Source organism: Acomys minous, assembly GCF_964271855.1.
Source record: "Acomys minous genome assembly, chromosome: 10".
Classification (NCBI taxonomy): Eukaryota; Metazoa; Chordata; class Mammalia; order Rodentia; family Muridae; genus Acomys; species Acomys minous.
Genome location: NC_140491.1, coordinates 117,825,077 through 117,840,872, shown reverse-complemented (window position 1 = coordinate 117,840,872; position 15,796 = coordinate 117,825,077). Strand labels below are relative to the sequence as shown.

General features: G+C 44.1%; 1 protein-coding gene across 1 annotated transcript in view; it reads right to left on the bottom strand.

Moving 5' to 3' along the window:
- Positions 1-15,796, bottom strand: part of FAM171B (family with sequence similarity 171 member B) — a 47,929-nt gene that overhangs the window by 14,897 nt on the left and 17,236 nt on the right. The window contains exon 2 of the mRNA XM_084798627.1: positions 1,314-1,547. Within this exon, the coding sequence (XP_084654753.1) occupies positions 1,314-1,547 (234 nt within the window). The remainder of the gene's footprint in view (positions 1-1,313; positions 1,548-15,796) is intronic.

Genomic DNA, 15,796 nt, shown 5'->3' with positions numbered 1-15,796 from the left:
ACTATGATTCATGGTTCTGGAAAGTACTCTGCACATCCCCAGAGGAGAGGGGTAATCATCAACAGCACCCAGCTACAAACCCTGAGACCCACAATAGTGACTTGTCTGCAAGACGGACTGGTATCATAGTGGCACATGTATTACAGGGCTAACCAACTGCTTTATTGAACTTACAGTCCATTCCATGAGATCAAACCCATACCTAATATTGCTAACGTGACCAGGAACCTGAAACCAAATAGGTCATGGGCCCTAGGGGAAGCCTAGTATAGTCATTCTGCTAAAGGAATATAGCAATAAAATGGCTGCTAATGATATATTGCTATACCCATAGATCAGCACCTTATTCTGCCCTCATCGGAGAAGTTTCTTTCAGGAAAGGATAATTACTACAGGCATCCATACACGGGCAATGTACAAGCCTCTGTGGAAGATAAAGTCCCTTCATAATTGCTGGGATCCCAGTGCTTTAGTCAACCTAAATTTCACCACCAAGGAAAGGTATAGAGTTAAAAAGTGGGGCTTTCAGAGTAGTTAAGAAAGCAGAGGCTCTGTCAATGAAATTAGACTGCCTTAAAAAAAAAAGCCCCAAAAGCTCTTCCTTCCAGGTGAGGACAAAGTGAGCAGGTGACATCCATAAAAAAGAAAGTGGCTCTGAAAATCAGAAAGCAAGCTCTCTCCCCCAGCGAACCCACTGCTGTTCAGTCTTGGTCTTCCTTGTTCCCAGAACTGTGTGAGATTTCTCTGTTGTTTACAAGCCACCTCATCCGCAGTGGATTGTTCTAGAATCCCAGACAGACAAAGAGTGTTTTCTACCAGCTCTCCTTCCCTCCTACATGTCATATGGATGTCTTAGAGTTATTTTCATTCTCAGCTCAACAAATTTCCCTCCAACAAATAGAGAAGTCACATTTGTTTTTTATATGTATTTGTTTCTTTTTTAAATTTATATATTCACTTTACATCTCAATCATCCCCCATCATCTTCCCCCTAGCCTTCCTCCTCTTCTCCTCAGAAAAGGGAGCCCCCCCTTACTCACTCTCCCCAGCACATCAGGACTGAGCTCATTCTCATCCACTGAGGCCAGCCACGACAGCCCCACCATGGGGAAGTGATTGAAAGCGGGAAATAGAGTCCATGCCATAAGCAGCACCTCCTCAACTCACTAAGGGACCCACATAAAAATCAAACTGCCCATTGGCTACAGGTCCAGCCTGTGTATACTCCTTGGTGCTCCAATCTCCGCAAGCCCCCATGGGTTTAGAGGTTAGTTGACGCTGTTGGTCCTTTTGTGGTATAAATAAGTACTTACTTGGCATCCTTCCGGTTTTCCAAGGTAGAGGTGTCAAGACGTAGCCCTCTTTGTAAGCAATAATGGTTAAGCTGAGTCCTAATTGGTAGGGCACTTTTATCAATACTGCTCCATTGTTTCTGGTTACTGTAGAATTTGTCTTTGTGTAGTTAACAAACACCTCCACAACTGCTTGACTCAGGTACTGGCGACTGATGATGTCATTCACCTGGACTTTTAGCATAAATACAGACACTGAAGAAAAAAAACAAAACAAAACAGGAACTGAATAAGGTTGAACCCTAGAATATATGGTGTTGCACATTAAAACGTCATTCAGTGTTTCCAAATAACAGGACAAAACTTTTTTTACATTTAAGAATATATATTAACAGCTGTACAAAAGGGTAAGAGGAGTCCAACAAATTCATTATTCTTCCTAAACCAAAATAAATTAGAATATTTATTATTAATAAGGCACAGTAATACTATCCTAATTTTTGTCATTTAAAAGAAGAACAGTGAACTGCTCTTGAGGAAAATACATGTTTACTTTGTCTGCTTTCAATTTACAGAATCTTAACACTACCTCAACACATCCATTCAGGGAAAGCTCCTTTGCTTTCTGTTGGCTAAAGGCAGGGGATGTATAACTGTTTCAACTACGTGAAATGTCACACAGAAACCTTTATCAAAATATGGGGGGGAAAAGCCCACACCATTCTTCCTTGCCTACACATGATTTCATGCTAATCAAGAGAAGACAATAATAATTAGAATCAACTCTACTCAGCCCGCTCGTCTCTGTCCGGAAGACAGGTCTGCACTGTCTGTTCCCTGGCATTTACCCCTGGTACCTGGCCACAAGCAAAGACCTTGCACAAGGATACGGCTATGGGAGCAAGTACCGCAATGTCTTTGCCAAAGATGGTTTCTGTTTTCCCTGTACGGAGGCTCTGGGGCCAGGCAGGATCCACTATTCCATTCCTTATATGCATCACCACAGGTCCAAAGGCTGGGACCACCGGGGGGATGGAAATCACTCTAAAGTGACAAAATGAAGTTAACGCGAATGTTTGGTTGTTATCATGATCATTAGTAACAGTTTTTTTTTCTACAGTTGGAAAAGCACACCACAACCATCCCAGGACTTTTGTCACTACCTCATTAAGGACTGATGATACTTGCATAAACAAACTCTTTTTTTTTTTTTAATTAACACCATTTTATCAAGAAAGCACGTCAGGTAAAAAGAAAACTCCTAGTTACTGTTAACTGAGCCACACTACTTTCTGCTAACACAGCACTATCAGGCCTGTGTAGTCCAACTTTGTTAAACCACACTTTACATTGTTTTTGGATCATTTTACATACAAACAGACCTAGTGAACAGTCACTCCGCCCTCGGGAAGGTACAGTTCAGCAGACTGAAAAACCAAATAGTTCTGCTCCTCCCCAGAGCCCAAATATGAGGTTAAAGGTCGCATTGCTGTAGCTCAAAGAATATATTATTGCAATCATTACTCAGAACATTAATTCCTGACTAAATTAATCCCAACTAAAAAGAAAAAAAAGTGCCACCATGCACATGCATAAACACATACACACACCCCAAATAATGGCTTCCAACTTTTAAAAAGTTATTTATTTCATATTATAATATGATTATGTCATTTCTCCTTTCCCTTCTTTCCCTCCCAAATCTTCTGATACAGCTCTCCTCTTGACTTCGCAGTCTTGTTTTCAACAACTGTTGTCATACACACACACACACACACACACACACACGTATGTATATATGTGTGTATGTATGTGTATATATATTCCTAAACACATAAGTACAACCCACTCAGTCTGTATGGTGACACTTGTATATGTTTTCAGGGATGACCATTTGGTGTTAAACAACCAATCTGTGTCTTTTCCTGGAGATTACCAGCTCCTACCATTTGCTGCATTCCTTAGTTTCCTTTCTGTAGGTCTGAGGCCCTCTGGGCTGATGGCTTCCAACTTAAATGGGAGCCATAGCCCTAAAATATTTTCATGTACATAGCACAACAGCTTTCTACACTAAATGTCATTGAATGGTTAGTATAAAAAAAAATCTAAGTAGAGGTGGCATGCAGCTGCCACTCAGTCGGCCACCAGACCCACTGAGGTCAAATCTGCAGTACCTCAGGCAAAAATAAAGACACATGGAGGCTAACGGTGCTGGAACTGAGCTATCCTAGAAAAACTCTGACATCTTTCTAGCCCAAGTACTTTTGGCATAATCCTTCCTGGGAGTTCCCTACATTTATTAGGGTCAGAGGCTTGTCATTTGCTTCTAAAACACAAACCTTAAAGCTGCAGTGTACAAGTATAAAACGTTGCTTAGTTTACGGCCCACATTATTTTGTATATGAGAAAGTAAATGAAGGAAGAATAATATTAGATACCTCTCCCCCCCCCCAAAAAGGAAAAAAGACAAAGCAAAACCTCAGTAAATGCAAAAGTTAAAGGAATTTCCTATTTAAATTTGATAATGTACTTGTAGCAACAAAATATACTTAAAATAGCTCCTTCCAGCCTGGACAAATAAAGCCTAAAGAGGGTTTTTATTAATTCATGTGCTTCAAACATCAGTCTGAAAAAATTCTCAGACCCTTTGGATAAGAGTACCCCAATGTGTGGATGCGATCCTAAAGGAAATTCATAAAATAATTGAAACTCCCATTTGCTCTCATTTTGTGAAATAACAGCCGAATAAAGAACACTGGCTCCAAATGGCCCAACTCGGGGCTCGCCCGATAAAATGATGTAAAACAATCCCTCCCCAAAATGTGCTACAAATCTGATGAGAAAACAGCCATGGAGGTGGGGCAGGGGCAGATCATCAACACTACAACACCTGCCTGGGGACATCCGCTGCAGCTACACTTTCCATCACCTAACAAGCTTAGGGGAGAAGGAGACCCAGCCAGCAAACTCTTCTCTGGTCCATTGGAGAAAGACTAACCAGCTTTGCTTCCTCCTCAATCCCCCCCCCTTCTCTCTCTCTCTCTCTCTCTCTCTCTCTCTCTCTCACACACACACACACACACACACACACACACACACACACACACACACACACAGTTCATTGCTGGAAGTACATGCTACTGTATTTGGTAACCCTGGAAGGTATCTCCTTAGGCTAAGGCAGGGGTGGGGGTGATGGAGCCAGTACATCCTTCTGATCCCACTCTCATGCTCTTTGTCCCTCATTACTCCTTAGCTGTGATGGGCATCGCACTTACTGGTGTAACTCCTCCCCACCAACGCTTAAAATAAACGCCCGTTTGCTATCTTGGGGCCTCTTTTCCCAACATGGTTTGTCTCTTACCCCAGTGTAAGATACAGCAAAAACATTTTGAAAAGAGGGAAAAGAAGCAAAACCTTGGATGAAAGCTTGAAAAGTCTGGTCAAAGCAATTCAGAAAAGCATAGGCTATAAAGAATTATCTGCTCGGGCCTGACTTCCATGAGGCAGCTGATGAAGCACACAGCACTGCATATCCACAGAACCCCACAGCCCTACTCCCAACAGAAAGGCTTTGCCACTACCTGAAGCAGATCCCTTGATTAAATATATATAATTTTCAGCGAGCAATGCAATTGTCTCCATGATCTGTCTACTTTTCTCTATTGTTTATTCAGCTTTCTGTGAGTGTATTATTTTCCCTGTCACTTAATTATAATCATTATGTCATGCCCACATAATCTTCTTTTCAATATGTCACCATTAGTTTAAAAATGGTCCAATAACAAATGATTTCAAATGCACCAGGAAACATGTAATTTAAATGCTGTTAAAAAAAAAAAAACTAAAATTAAACAGCTATTGCTGAGTTAGGTCCTGGGGTTACTGAGTACTACTTAGCATGTGTATTAAGTTGTGTGGATCACTAAAATCTACTGAATATTAAAGCAGCATAAGGAAATGTCCTTATGAAAGAACAGTTCCCTGCTCTACAGGCCTGGGTGATTCAGGTTCTGGAAAGGACTTTTAAAAAGACTCATGGGTATATGTTCGGGTGACATTAACATTTTGATGTGGGAGGGGTGAAAAATCATTACAATCCCACTGCTTTCTGAGAGAATCTGGCAACTTGGCATGTGTTGTTTCCAAAATGTAGGTCACAACTGCGCAAAGAGGACACCACTGAAGACCCAGATTTCTCTGGTATAAAAACCAGCCTACATTTTCCCCAGGATGCCTCAAGCAACCGCGATAATTTCATTTGGTATACTGCAATGTTTCCCTAGAAATACAATGTCAAAATAGAAGCTTTTGGAAATTAAACAGTAAATACTTTAATGAAATAAATTCAAAAGACTTTAGGAGAATATGTCTCAATGAAAAACAAGCAGAAAATGAAATGTTCCAAGTAAGGGCTAATGTTTAACCCTATGAATTCATTCAACAAATGCTCAGGACTGCTGATTTCTGGTCACATCAGCATTTGGCTAGTGTTAGGGGAAAAAATAGAGAAGAAAGCTTTGGAAAAGTTTAGCCTGAGGGAAAACAACACATGAGGGGTAAAGCTGCAGAATTTCTGATGAGAGTGATTGAAAAAGCTATACTGAAAGATACAAAAGCGCCCCCTACAGTAGCTAATGTGATGTACAACGAAATTAAGCACAAGTCACTCCAGAGCTGATAAACTCACAATCCCTACAAGAAGCCTTGGGTATCTAGTTTGGAGTCAGTTTGCACAAGTATTTTAAACAAGGACCACGTTGACACTCCGAGTCCACAGGCTCGAGTAGAAGACCTGCCCAAGTATTCTCCGACTTTCTCTAGGATCTGAACTAAGGAACAGTCATAGTAAAAACTCCAAAGATGCCAAATTTCCGCCTCTGACCTGACTCAGCCTTCAGTGGGGGCGTTCAGACGCCTTGTTTGCTCTCCATCTACCACTTTAATACATTTAATATTCAGTTACAGAAATGTCTTAATATACAGCTGGGCATACAACTATCTTAAGCTATAAATATGAAACATCTGGTTCTCATTTAAACGTCTGTGTATTTATAACTTTGAGGAGAGATTAAACCAGACTTGGTTTCATTAAAGAGGATATCGATTCCCAGCTCCAAGCTGCATCCAGAATCCTCTGGTATCTGCCAACACTTTCTTGTGCAGCCTGTTTTCCTCTAATCCTATTCTTCCATCATGCCCTGGCAAACTGCAGCCTGTGCACCAGCTCTGACCCACTGCCTGGCTTTATAACAAAACTTCTCTCGTAATGCAGTCAACCTCACTCATCTGCAAATCTATGACTACCTTTCTTACACTTTCTTACAAGTTGACAGTTGTGCCAGTGACCAAATGGCCTGCAAAGACTAAGGCGCCTAAACATCTAGAATTTTACAGAAAAAGTTTGCAGGATCCCCCTCTATGTTGTTACATAACGGATCATTAGTCATTATCCAAGACCAACTATACACTATGCTGGGTAGTTTTCTGTCAACTTGACACAAGCTAGAGTCATCAGAGGGGAGATAGCCGTGATTGAGAAAATGTCTCTGTAAGATAGGGCTGCAGACAAGCTTGTAGGACGTTTTCTTATTGGTTGATGTGGGAGGGCCCAGTCCACTGTGGGTGGGACTACCCTGATCTTATGGTCCTGGGCTCTGTAAGAAAGCAGCCTACTACGCGAGCCTAGAGAGCAAGCCAGTAAATAGCACCCCTCCATGGCCTCCATGTCAGCTCCTGCCTCCAGGTTTCTTCCCTGTTTGAGTTCCTGTCCTGACTTCCTTTGATGATGTACAGTGGTCCAGAAGCATAAATCAAAGAAACCATTTCCTCAGGCTGCTTCGCGCACGGTGTGTTATCACAGCACTAGTAATCCTAACTAAGAGAAACAACTTTTTTTGTTTGTTTTTCTGGGCAAGGTTTCTCTGTGTAGCTTTGGCTGTCCTGGACTCGCTTTGTAGAGCAGGCTGGCCTCGGACTCACAGAGATCTAGCTGCCTCTGCCTCCCAAGTGTGCACCACCACCGCCCGGCTGACAAACAACTTTTATAAAACCTCTGTGTTAGGTTTCAAACCTGGGACAAATGGCCATGATGCCTATTAAACACATCAAAAGTGGACCTGGTGGCCAGGTTCTCTCTGCATCCCTCAGTCCCTAGCTGTTACAAGGCCCTCCTGGCTGGCATGCCCAGCCCCCTACCCTGAACTCTCCATCCCAGGGGTTTGGTTCCTCTTTCCCCTGCTGTCGTTCCTTATATAACCCAACCATTTGTGTTACCTGCTCTCTCTGTACCGTTGGGTCTCCTGGCTGCTGCACCTGGTTTGCCTGTTCTCCCCATACGGCCCAGCTCAGTCTGCTCATGTCCACTCTGGACTCTCCCGGGTGTCCCTGCCTCTGGCTAAGCTCTGCCACATATCACAATAAAATTTCTCCTCTACTACACCTAGGCACAGTCACGTCCTTTCCTTTCCTCTTTCTTTTTCATTCATCTGGTACCTAAGCCCAGGACCAGTCATTTTCTTTCCTTTGTATTTCTTTTTGTCTTTTTTTTTTTTCACTCACTCTGCCTACGGAAATTTCAGTCCACTCTTCAATTTAAGTTAAACACTCCTTTTTCAAATATATGTTTTCCTCATGCCATCTCGATTCTATTCTGACAGGTCCCAGAGCACATGATACCCGCTCGTGTTTGCTTGGCTTTCCACATATCTGTCTTCTCGCTCTGCAAAGCTAAGTTCCCACATGACTTCCTGTTCTTCTGAGGCTTGCTGAGGGTTGCCACATGGATACGCACTGGTTGGGAAAGGGTGAAGCAAGGAAAGGAAAGCAGAGATGAGGGGAGGAGAGTTGTAAAGAGGAGGATGAAGAAGACCGGAAGTGGCCAAGCTCCTGGGGAAAGCAGGTGGCACCGGGGTTCAACAGGTGGCACTGGGTCAGCAGGTGGCACTGGGTCAGCAGGTGGCACCGGGTCAGCAGGTGGCACCGGATCAGCAGGTGGCACTGGGTCAGCAGGTGGTACTAGGTCAGCAGGTGGCACCGGATCAGCAGGTGGCACCAGGACTCAGCAGGTGGCACTGGGGTTCAGCAGGTGGCAATGGGTCAGCAGGTGGCACTGGGTCAGCAGGTGGCACCAGGGTTCAACAGGTAGCACCGGGGCTCAGCAGATGGCACTGGGTCAGCAGGTGGCACCGGGGTCAGCAGGTGGCTCTGGGTCAGCAGGTGGCACGAGGCCTAGTCAGGTGGCACCAGGGCTTAGCAAGTGGCACCAGGGTTCATCAGGAGTCCCCGGAAATCACCACTTGATTGTAATTCAGTACTAAGTTCTGAGCCTAATCCCACAGTTGCCAGTGTGCATCACTACAATAACAATAAACATGGCTTCCTGTGCTTTTGAAAACTAGCATGACATCGCATGAGGACATTCGTTTACTACAGAATGCATATGGGCAGAGCCTCTTAGACAAAAGATGAAACTTTTTTTTTTTTTAGTCAGTTACAAATAAGCACCAACAGGGCAATTTTCCAAGCCTTTCTTGAAAGATGTGAGTTCAATTTCCCTATTTTACTGAAACAAGAGCGGAAAGTTTAGAAAGGAGCTGAGGACAGCCAAGGAGCTTAGAAAAAGAAAGGACATATCACTGGATTCTGTAAGGCAGAGTGGAGAAGGCTTACACAGCTCAATTTCCACAGCGTTTCAAACAGACATCCTAGCAACCTTCTGTTAAAGGCACAAGTGGCACTGAATTAAAAAAACAAAAAACTCAGTAAAATAGAAAAACCACCTTTTCATTGCTTAAGCCCCAGAATTAGATCCAAAAGTATTATTGTCTGTGGAGAGGGAAGGGAAAGGATGGGAAGCTGAGGGGAGGAGGGAAGGAAAGAGGAAGGGAGGGGAGGGAAGAGGAGAGGAGGGAAGGAGGGGAGGGAAGGGGAGGGAAGAGGAGAGGAGGGAAGGGGAGAGGAGGGAAGGGGAGGGAAGAGGAGAGGAGGGAAGGAGGGGAGGGAAGGGGAGGGAAGAGGAGAGGAGGGAAGGAGGGGAGGGAAGGGGAGGGAAGAGGAGAGGAGGGAAGGGGAGAGGAGAGGAGGGAAGGGGAGAGGAGAGGAGGGAAGGGGAGAGGAGAGGAGGGAAGGGGAGAGGCAGGGAGGGGAGGAGAGAGGGGCAAATAAAGGAAAGAAGGAAGAAACAAAGAAACAGGCAAAGAAACAAAGAAGGAAAAAAAGAGCAAACATGAAGCTTTCATCAATTGTTTCTTATACAATTTTAAATAATACTGGAACAAAATGGAAGCTAGCCATTAAAAAAATGAGAATTTAGGATAGCAGGAATGTTAGGATAAAAGAAAATTCATGGTAATAATTTAAGCGCTTTTTGAAATCAGAGTTTCTCTGATCTATTTCACACCAATTTGAATTTCTTAATAAAACTGCTACTTAAAAAAAAAAAAAAAAAAAAAAGGAATGATCCACATGACACTGGGAGAGAAATGAGGTAGGGACCTGAGTGGAAAGACAGTGAAGATGGGTGGGGATGACAGTAACGATCAAGGCACACTGCACCTGTGTATGACGACGTCAGTGAGTACATAAACACACTGCTGTTAAACTAAAAGAGAGCTGAAGACACGGCTGAGTGGCAGAGCATATAGCGTGCACCAGCCCTGAGGTTCAGTGGGGGCGGGGGACTTTGCGTCGATGGAATCATGTGGGACGCTGCAGTTGCGTTGTAGTATGACTTTGAAGTGTCTCCCATGAGCCTGTGTGTGTGAACACTTGGTCCCCTGCTTAGCGTGCTATCTGAGAAGCTTACCAGAGCCTCTTGGGTTGCGGTCTACCTGGTGAAGTTGGGTCAGTACGGGTGGTCTTTGAGGATTATGGCGCAGACCGGCTTCAGTCTGGTTATCTGGAATCTTTCCACCAAGTTGCAGAAGCCTGTTGCCCCGCACTCCTGTCCTCGCAGCTGTCCCTGCCACCTCACCTTCCCTCCCATGGTGCTTTTGCCCTCACACTGTGAGCCCAAAGAGATCCCTCCTCTCCTAGTTGCTTCTGTGAGGTGCTTTGTCACAGCAACGAGAAAGGTCCCCAACACAACCATTTTTAAAATTAGCTTTTTTTTTTTTTTAAATCACAAGCCCTTGAAATCCAAGGTGTATATATGAACAGTTCTTTTGCTTTTACAGCTCAATAATACTTATGGTAGTTATAGGCTCAATTTTCTTAAGCAATATATTTTATTAACAACTTAGTGACCGAGCATACATCACTTATAACCCAAGTAACCAAACCAATAGGAAATGAGGATTGATGGACACAATAACAAAACCGTAAGGATATCAGTTCCAAGGAATGATTCTTCTGGCACAATCAGCAGTATTTCTTGCAGAACCCAGAACCTCAGCAGGAGCCAGAGCCCCAAAGCCTTCCCTCGAGTGGTTCTCTCTAGGAGCATCTCGAAGTGCAGCGATGAACAGCCAAAACTATCCCAAGTCTCCAAAAGCCTCGCTTCCAGTTCTGGGCTCATTTATATATCTCCTCCCAGAGTCTGTTCACAGGATCTTTTCAGCTGGCAACAATTAAGCTCCTGCACGAGGTGGTCGGTCTTCTAGTGGATTAACCTCACCTGTTCTCTCACAAGACCTTTCCAATCCCACACTTGGGATCCTAAAAAACAGGTTTCTCTCTCCTTCAGGTAGTGATGTACCCCGAGACAGGTTTAATCATGTACTTACTGTAAGATGTGTTGGGTTCTAATTGGTACCATTTTTAAACATAAACAAACCAGATGTGAGCATTTGCTATATATATATGTCATCTACCAGGGATCTTTCAATAGCACTAATTGGTCTACTACATCTTTCAAATACGTTGGTGGAAATAGATATGGAAAAGACAAAAATACCATCCAGGAAACCACAATTCCTGGATGGTTCTCAATGTTCCCTCTCATGAATGAACATGGAAACTGGGTTAGATTCATTAACTAGGGCACAATGTTCCCTTGAGGACTGATTAAGTGTGAATTATTTGAGTTAGACATAGAGTGCTCTAGCTTTCTTTGAAAGTTAATGACATCATGTTCTTAAGTTTGGTATAACTGATGGACAGAGGCCAGATGAGACAAAGCATTTCCCAGGATCTTGGGAGGAAGGCCCATGGTTTTCAGGAGAACAGCCCTCCTTTATTCCCGGAGGGGGGCGCAGCGGGGTAAGGGCTAAATAAACCTTGAAGAGGTAGGTAGGGACTTTTGGGGTGGCGTTTTCTGTCATTGGCTGGGGCTGACATGCTGGGAATGCTTCATTTGCATGAAGAGGAATTGCCAGGTGCCAGCTGGACATGTCCTTATAAGGAACTAGGAAACCTGGCCATCAAGCTAAGTGACTACCTCAAGGGTGGCAGAGGTGGGAGTCATAAGGATCATGCATCAGGGCATGCAGGCCCAGAGCAGTTCTTACTCCCGCTGGTCTCAAGATGAGATTTTCAAGGTTTGGACATCTCGATCTTACTCTCGCTCCTGGTTGGCTTGCCTGGTCCCATGGCTCATATACCCCACAGTGTTGCTCATACTGGGCTTGACTCCTTCATAATCCAGGAAGAAGGTTTACTGAGGAGAGTTTAATTGGCATCCAATGCTGAAGTGTTACCTGTGGACGGGACTCTCCTTTCATGCGAAATATATATTGTGTTTGCATCGTGTCATGTCTGCTTTGTCCTTTGAGATCTTTTAATTTACTTTGCACTGAAAAGGATCAATGAACGGTTATACTGCTTGTAATTAATTCCACATCCTACACCCGACTTGTGCTGTCAGTTTGCATTGGCTAAGGTTTCGGCAGACCGTGTTCTCCTAGCACCTGAATTTTTCTTGGCTACCCAGTACTCCTTTCAGATGCCAGGTTACAGGGAAATCATACATTTTTCCCCAAGGAAAAAATGCTGAGACCCATTCCATTAAAAAACCTGATCGCTCTTCCAGCTCCGTGGTTCCGTCTGGTTAAATGGAACCCTGGCGGGAGGTTCCAAACCATTTCTAAAGGACATGCTGGATGTAGTGTGCACCGGACAGCTTCTAAGTAAGCTCTGCTTTCTCTCCGTTGATTAAAATGTACTTCCTACGGATCCTTCTTTAAGAGGAAAGGGGTCTTATTGAGCCATTTCTGCTTTATTTTCCTGTGATTAGAGTGTATGAACCCACTGCAAAGCATTGAAAGGACACCCAGGAAGCTCCTGCTCGCTGTCTGTTGTTTGTCTCTTTAATTTTCCTGGTAAGAAGAGTTCTCTCGGCCCACAAAAGAGATGTCATGAAAAACAAAAGCAAACAGCAACACAAGGAGGGAAAGATAAGTTACTAGAAAACATGCTGATTTTAAAGCCTTATCAAACAGTCTCTGTTATGCCAGCTCTCTGGGGAGACTGGCACAATTGCCTTGATGCATTGACTATCGAAAAAGAAGATAGGCGTATTCTGCTGAAAGCATGAGTTGGTTTCTCAATCTAGAAAGCATTTTAGCAATTCACATCGAGCAGCTTTGAAGCATCCATACTTTGACCTATTATTTCTCTTCCCAGGAAGTAATCAAAGGCTCAGACAAAGGTACTTAGATCTTAATTAAAGCACTGTTTGCAAATGTGAGAAATTATACACCACTAATCATACTGTAATAGGATACTCCAATGACCCGTGGAACCGTCTTACTCATAAATGCTAATTTTGAAGAATATTGAATGCCATGGACTTAGGCTTATGATGAGATCTTAGAAACACAGCACAATCACATTGGTTACTAGCTGATTTCCTTTTTAGTCCCCCTTCCTTAAACATTTAACTGTAGTGAATCAGACCCTGAGCTCTTGAGGTTGTTGAGATGGTCAACGGGAACAGTTCACTGGGTTTCTTTCTAATCTATGCCTATGCATGCATGTGTGCACATACACACACACACACTCACATACTCACATACACACACACTCACACACACTGCAATCTAAGCTCTGTGATCTGTATTATTTATTATGTTTTTAAAAAAGTGCTGAGTATAAGTCAAATTCTGAAAACTAAACAAGAAAAATTCATTTTCCTTTAGATTTTTCAAAATTCCAAATTTTCTATACAGCAATGAAATGAATTGAATGAAAGCATAGAGAATCAGGTATTTTTACTATGGGAAAGACACAGAAGTGAAAGCCCAGAAAACGTTAGGAATCAACGGTTAATTCTCCCTCTTCCCCAACAGCAGCCTGGCAGTAGTCATCAGAAGACCCGGCTGCCCCCAGGTCAGCTTTTATCTTTGTCAGCATACTGTATCTGTTGCTTTGGAGTGCTCACACCTCCAAGGGCACACTGCTTTGGAGTGCTCACACCTCCAAGGGCACACTGCTTTGGAGTGCTCACACCTCCAAGGGCACACTGCTTTGGAGTGCTCACACCTCCAAGGGTACACTGCTTTGGAATGCTTACACCTCCAAGGGCACACTGCTTTGGAGTGCTCACACCTCCAAGGGTACACTGCTTTGGGCTGCTCACACCTCCATGGGTACACTGCTTTGGGGTGCTCACACCTCCAAGGGTACACTGCTTTGGGGTGCTCACACCTCCAAGGGTACACTGCTTTGGGGTGCTCACACCTCCAAGAGTACACAGCAAAGGAGCCATGAAAGACGGATAGAATATTTTTTAAAAATCAAAGTTACATAATCTAATTTGCATTGTTATATTAAAAGAAAAATTATATGTGGACTGTGAGAGGACGGTTTCAGGTCACACCTGATAAAGCTGATTGTCACTCTGGTCCAGCAGTTCTTAGCCTCGCTTGCACTTTAAAAAGAAGAAGCAGGCCGGGAACGGCACATGTCACACCAGTTTCTGTTTATTCAATGCACTTTTTAGTTATGTCAGCAAAGATGTTAAATTTTAATGCATGCTAATACCGTATCTGATTTTCCTCGATTTCAAATTCATGGTAGTTCAAGCTCTAGTGAGAGGATCATATAAAACATGGGATGGACAAAGAATTACTGTTATACCAAAAAGAAAAGACAAATTCTAGTCAAGGGCATCAAATGCTTTCATTGATGAATAGGTTGAGACGAAAGGATTAAGGAGCAACACAAGGATCTCCCTGGGCAGGGGAAAGAGATCTCTCTGGTGGACTGGGGTTGGGTAGACTTGGGAACAGGAGGGATCAAATGGGGGAGGGAAGTATTGGGAGCAGTGACTAGATTTGGGGGGCACTTGGGGGATGAGGTGGAAACCTAGTGCAGTGGAAACTCCATGAGATCTACAAAAGTAGCCCTAGCAAAGACTCCTAATAACGGGGGACAAGGAGCCTGAACTTGTCATCTTCTGTAACCAGGCAAGGCCTCAAGTGGAAGGATTAGGACAGCAACTCAGCCCCAAAACCTCTGACCTACAGATTGTCCTGCCTGCAGTGTGCTGGGACCATCATCAAGGAGACCAGAGAGACTTCAGCCAGAGACTGATGGGAGCAGATACAGAGTCCCACAGCCAAACAGTGGGCAGAGGTCTGGGAGTCCCGGGGAAGAGTGGGAGGAAGGATTGGAGGAACCAGAGGAGCCAGGGGCCACATCAGGAGAACACAGCCCACAGAGTGGGAGCTCACAGAGATCAGGGAGCCTGTAGGGGTCTGACCTGGGTCCTCCGCACGCATGTTATGTCTGAATAGCTTGGTGTTCCTGTGGAAATCCTAACAGTGGGAGCAGGGGCTGTCCCTGACTCCTTTGCCTACTTGTGGGACCCTTTTCCTCCTACTGGGTTGCCTTGTCCAGCCTTGCTGTGATTGTATGTTCCTGGTTTTTATGCCATGTCTGTTTGATGTATCTCGGAGGCTTGCTCTTCTCTGAGGGGGGAGGGGATGGGGAGATCTGGGGGAGAGGAGAAGCATGCAGTTGGAGGGGGCAACACACTGGGGAGACGGGAGGGAGGGAAAACTGCAGTCAGGATGTAATATATGAGAGAAGAATTTTAAAAATTAAAAAAAAAAAGAATAGATTGAGACTAAAAGTCAAAGAGTACATTACATAAATTCTAAAACCTAGAATTTGAGGTAAGAGCATGAGGAAAGTGTCACCAAGGTTTTCTTTCAAAGGGGAGAGAGAAATGCATACGGTGTGAAAGGGGATGGTGATGATGACAGACACTCCCAGTGACCAAGAAAAACCGAACTGGGAGCAGAGGACCCATGCTGCCCATAAGGAGGTCCAGCCGCTCTTGGCAAGACATCTGGGGTATTAAAAAGCCCCCTGGGAAGCAATTGGTAAAGCAAGCTGCAAGGTGAGAAACTGGAGATGGCTACTGAAACACAGGATCAAAGGGGGAGGGGGTGGGGGTGGGGGAGGGGTAAATCAAAACTAGAGCAAAAGCCCTAGGAAGGAGCCAAAGCCAAAGCAAGCTGGCAAGCAGTCAGTGCAGTACTGGGTTTTGTAATGCGCGGAGATGTTTGTGCTTTGAGGGTAGTATTTACCTAACAATTATTTACTAAGCAGTACGTGTT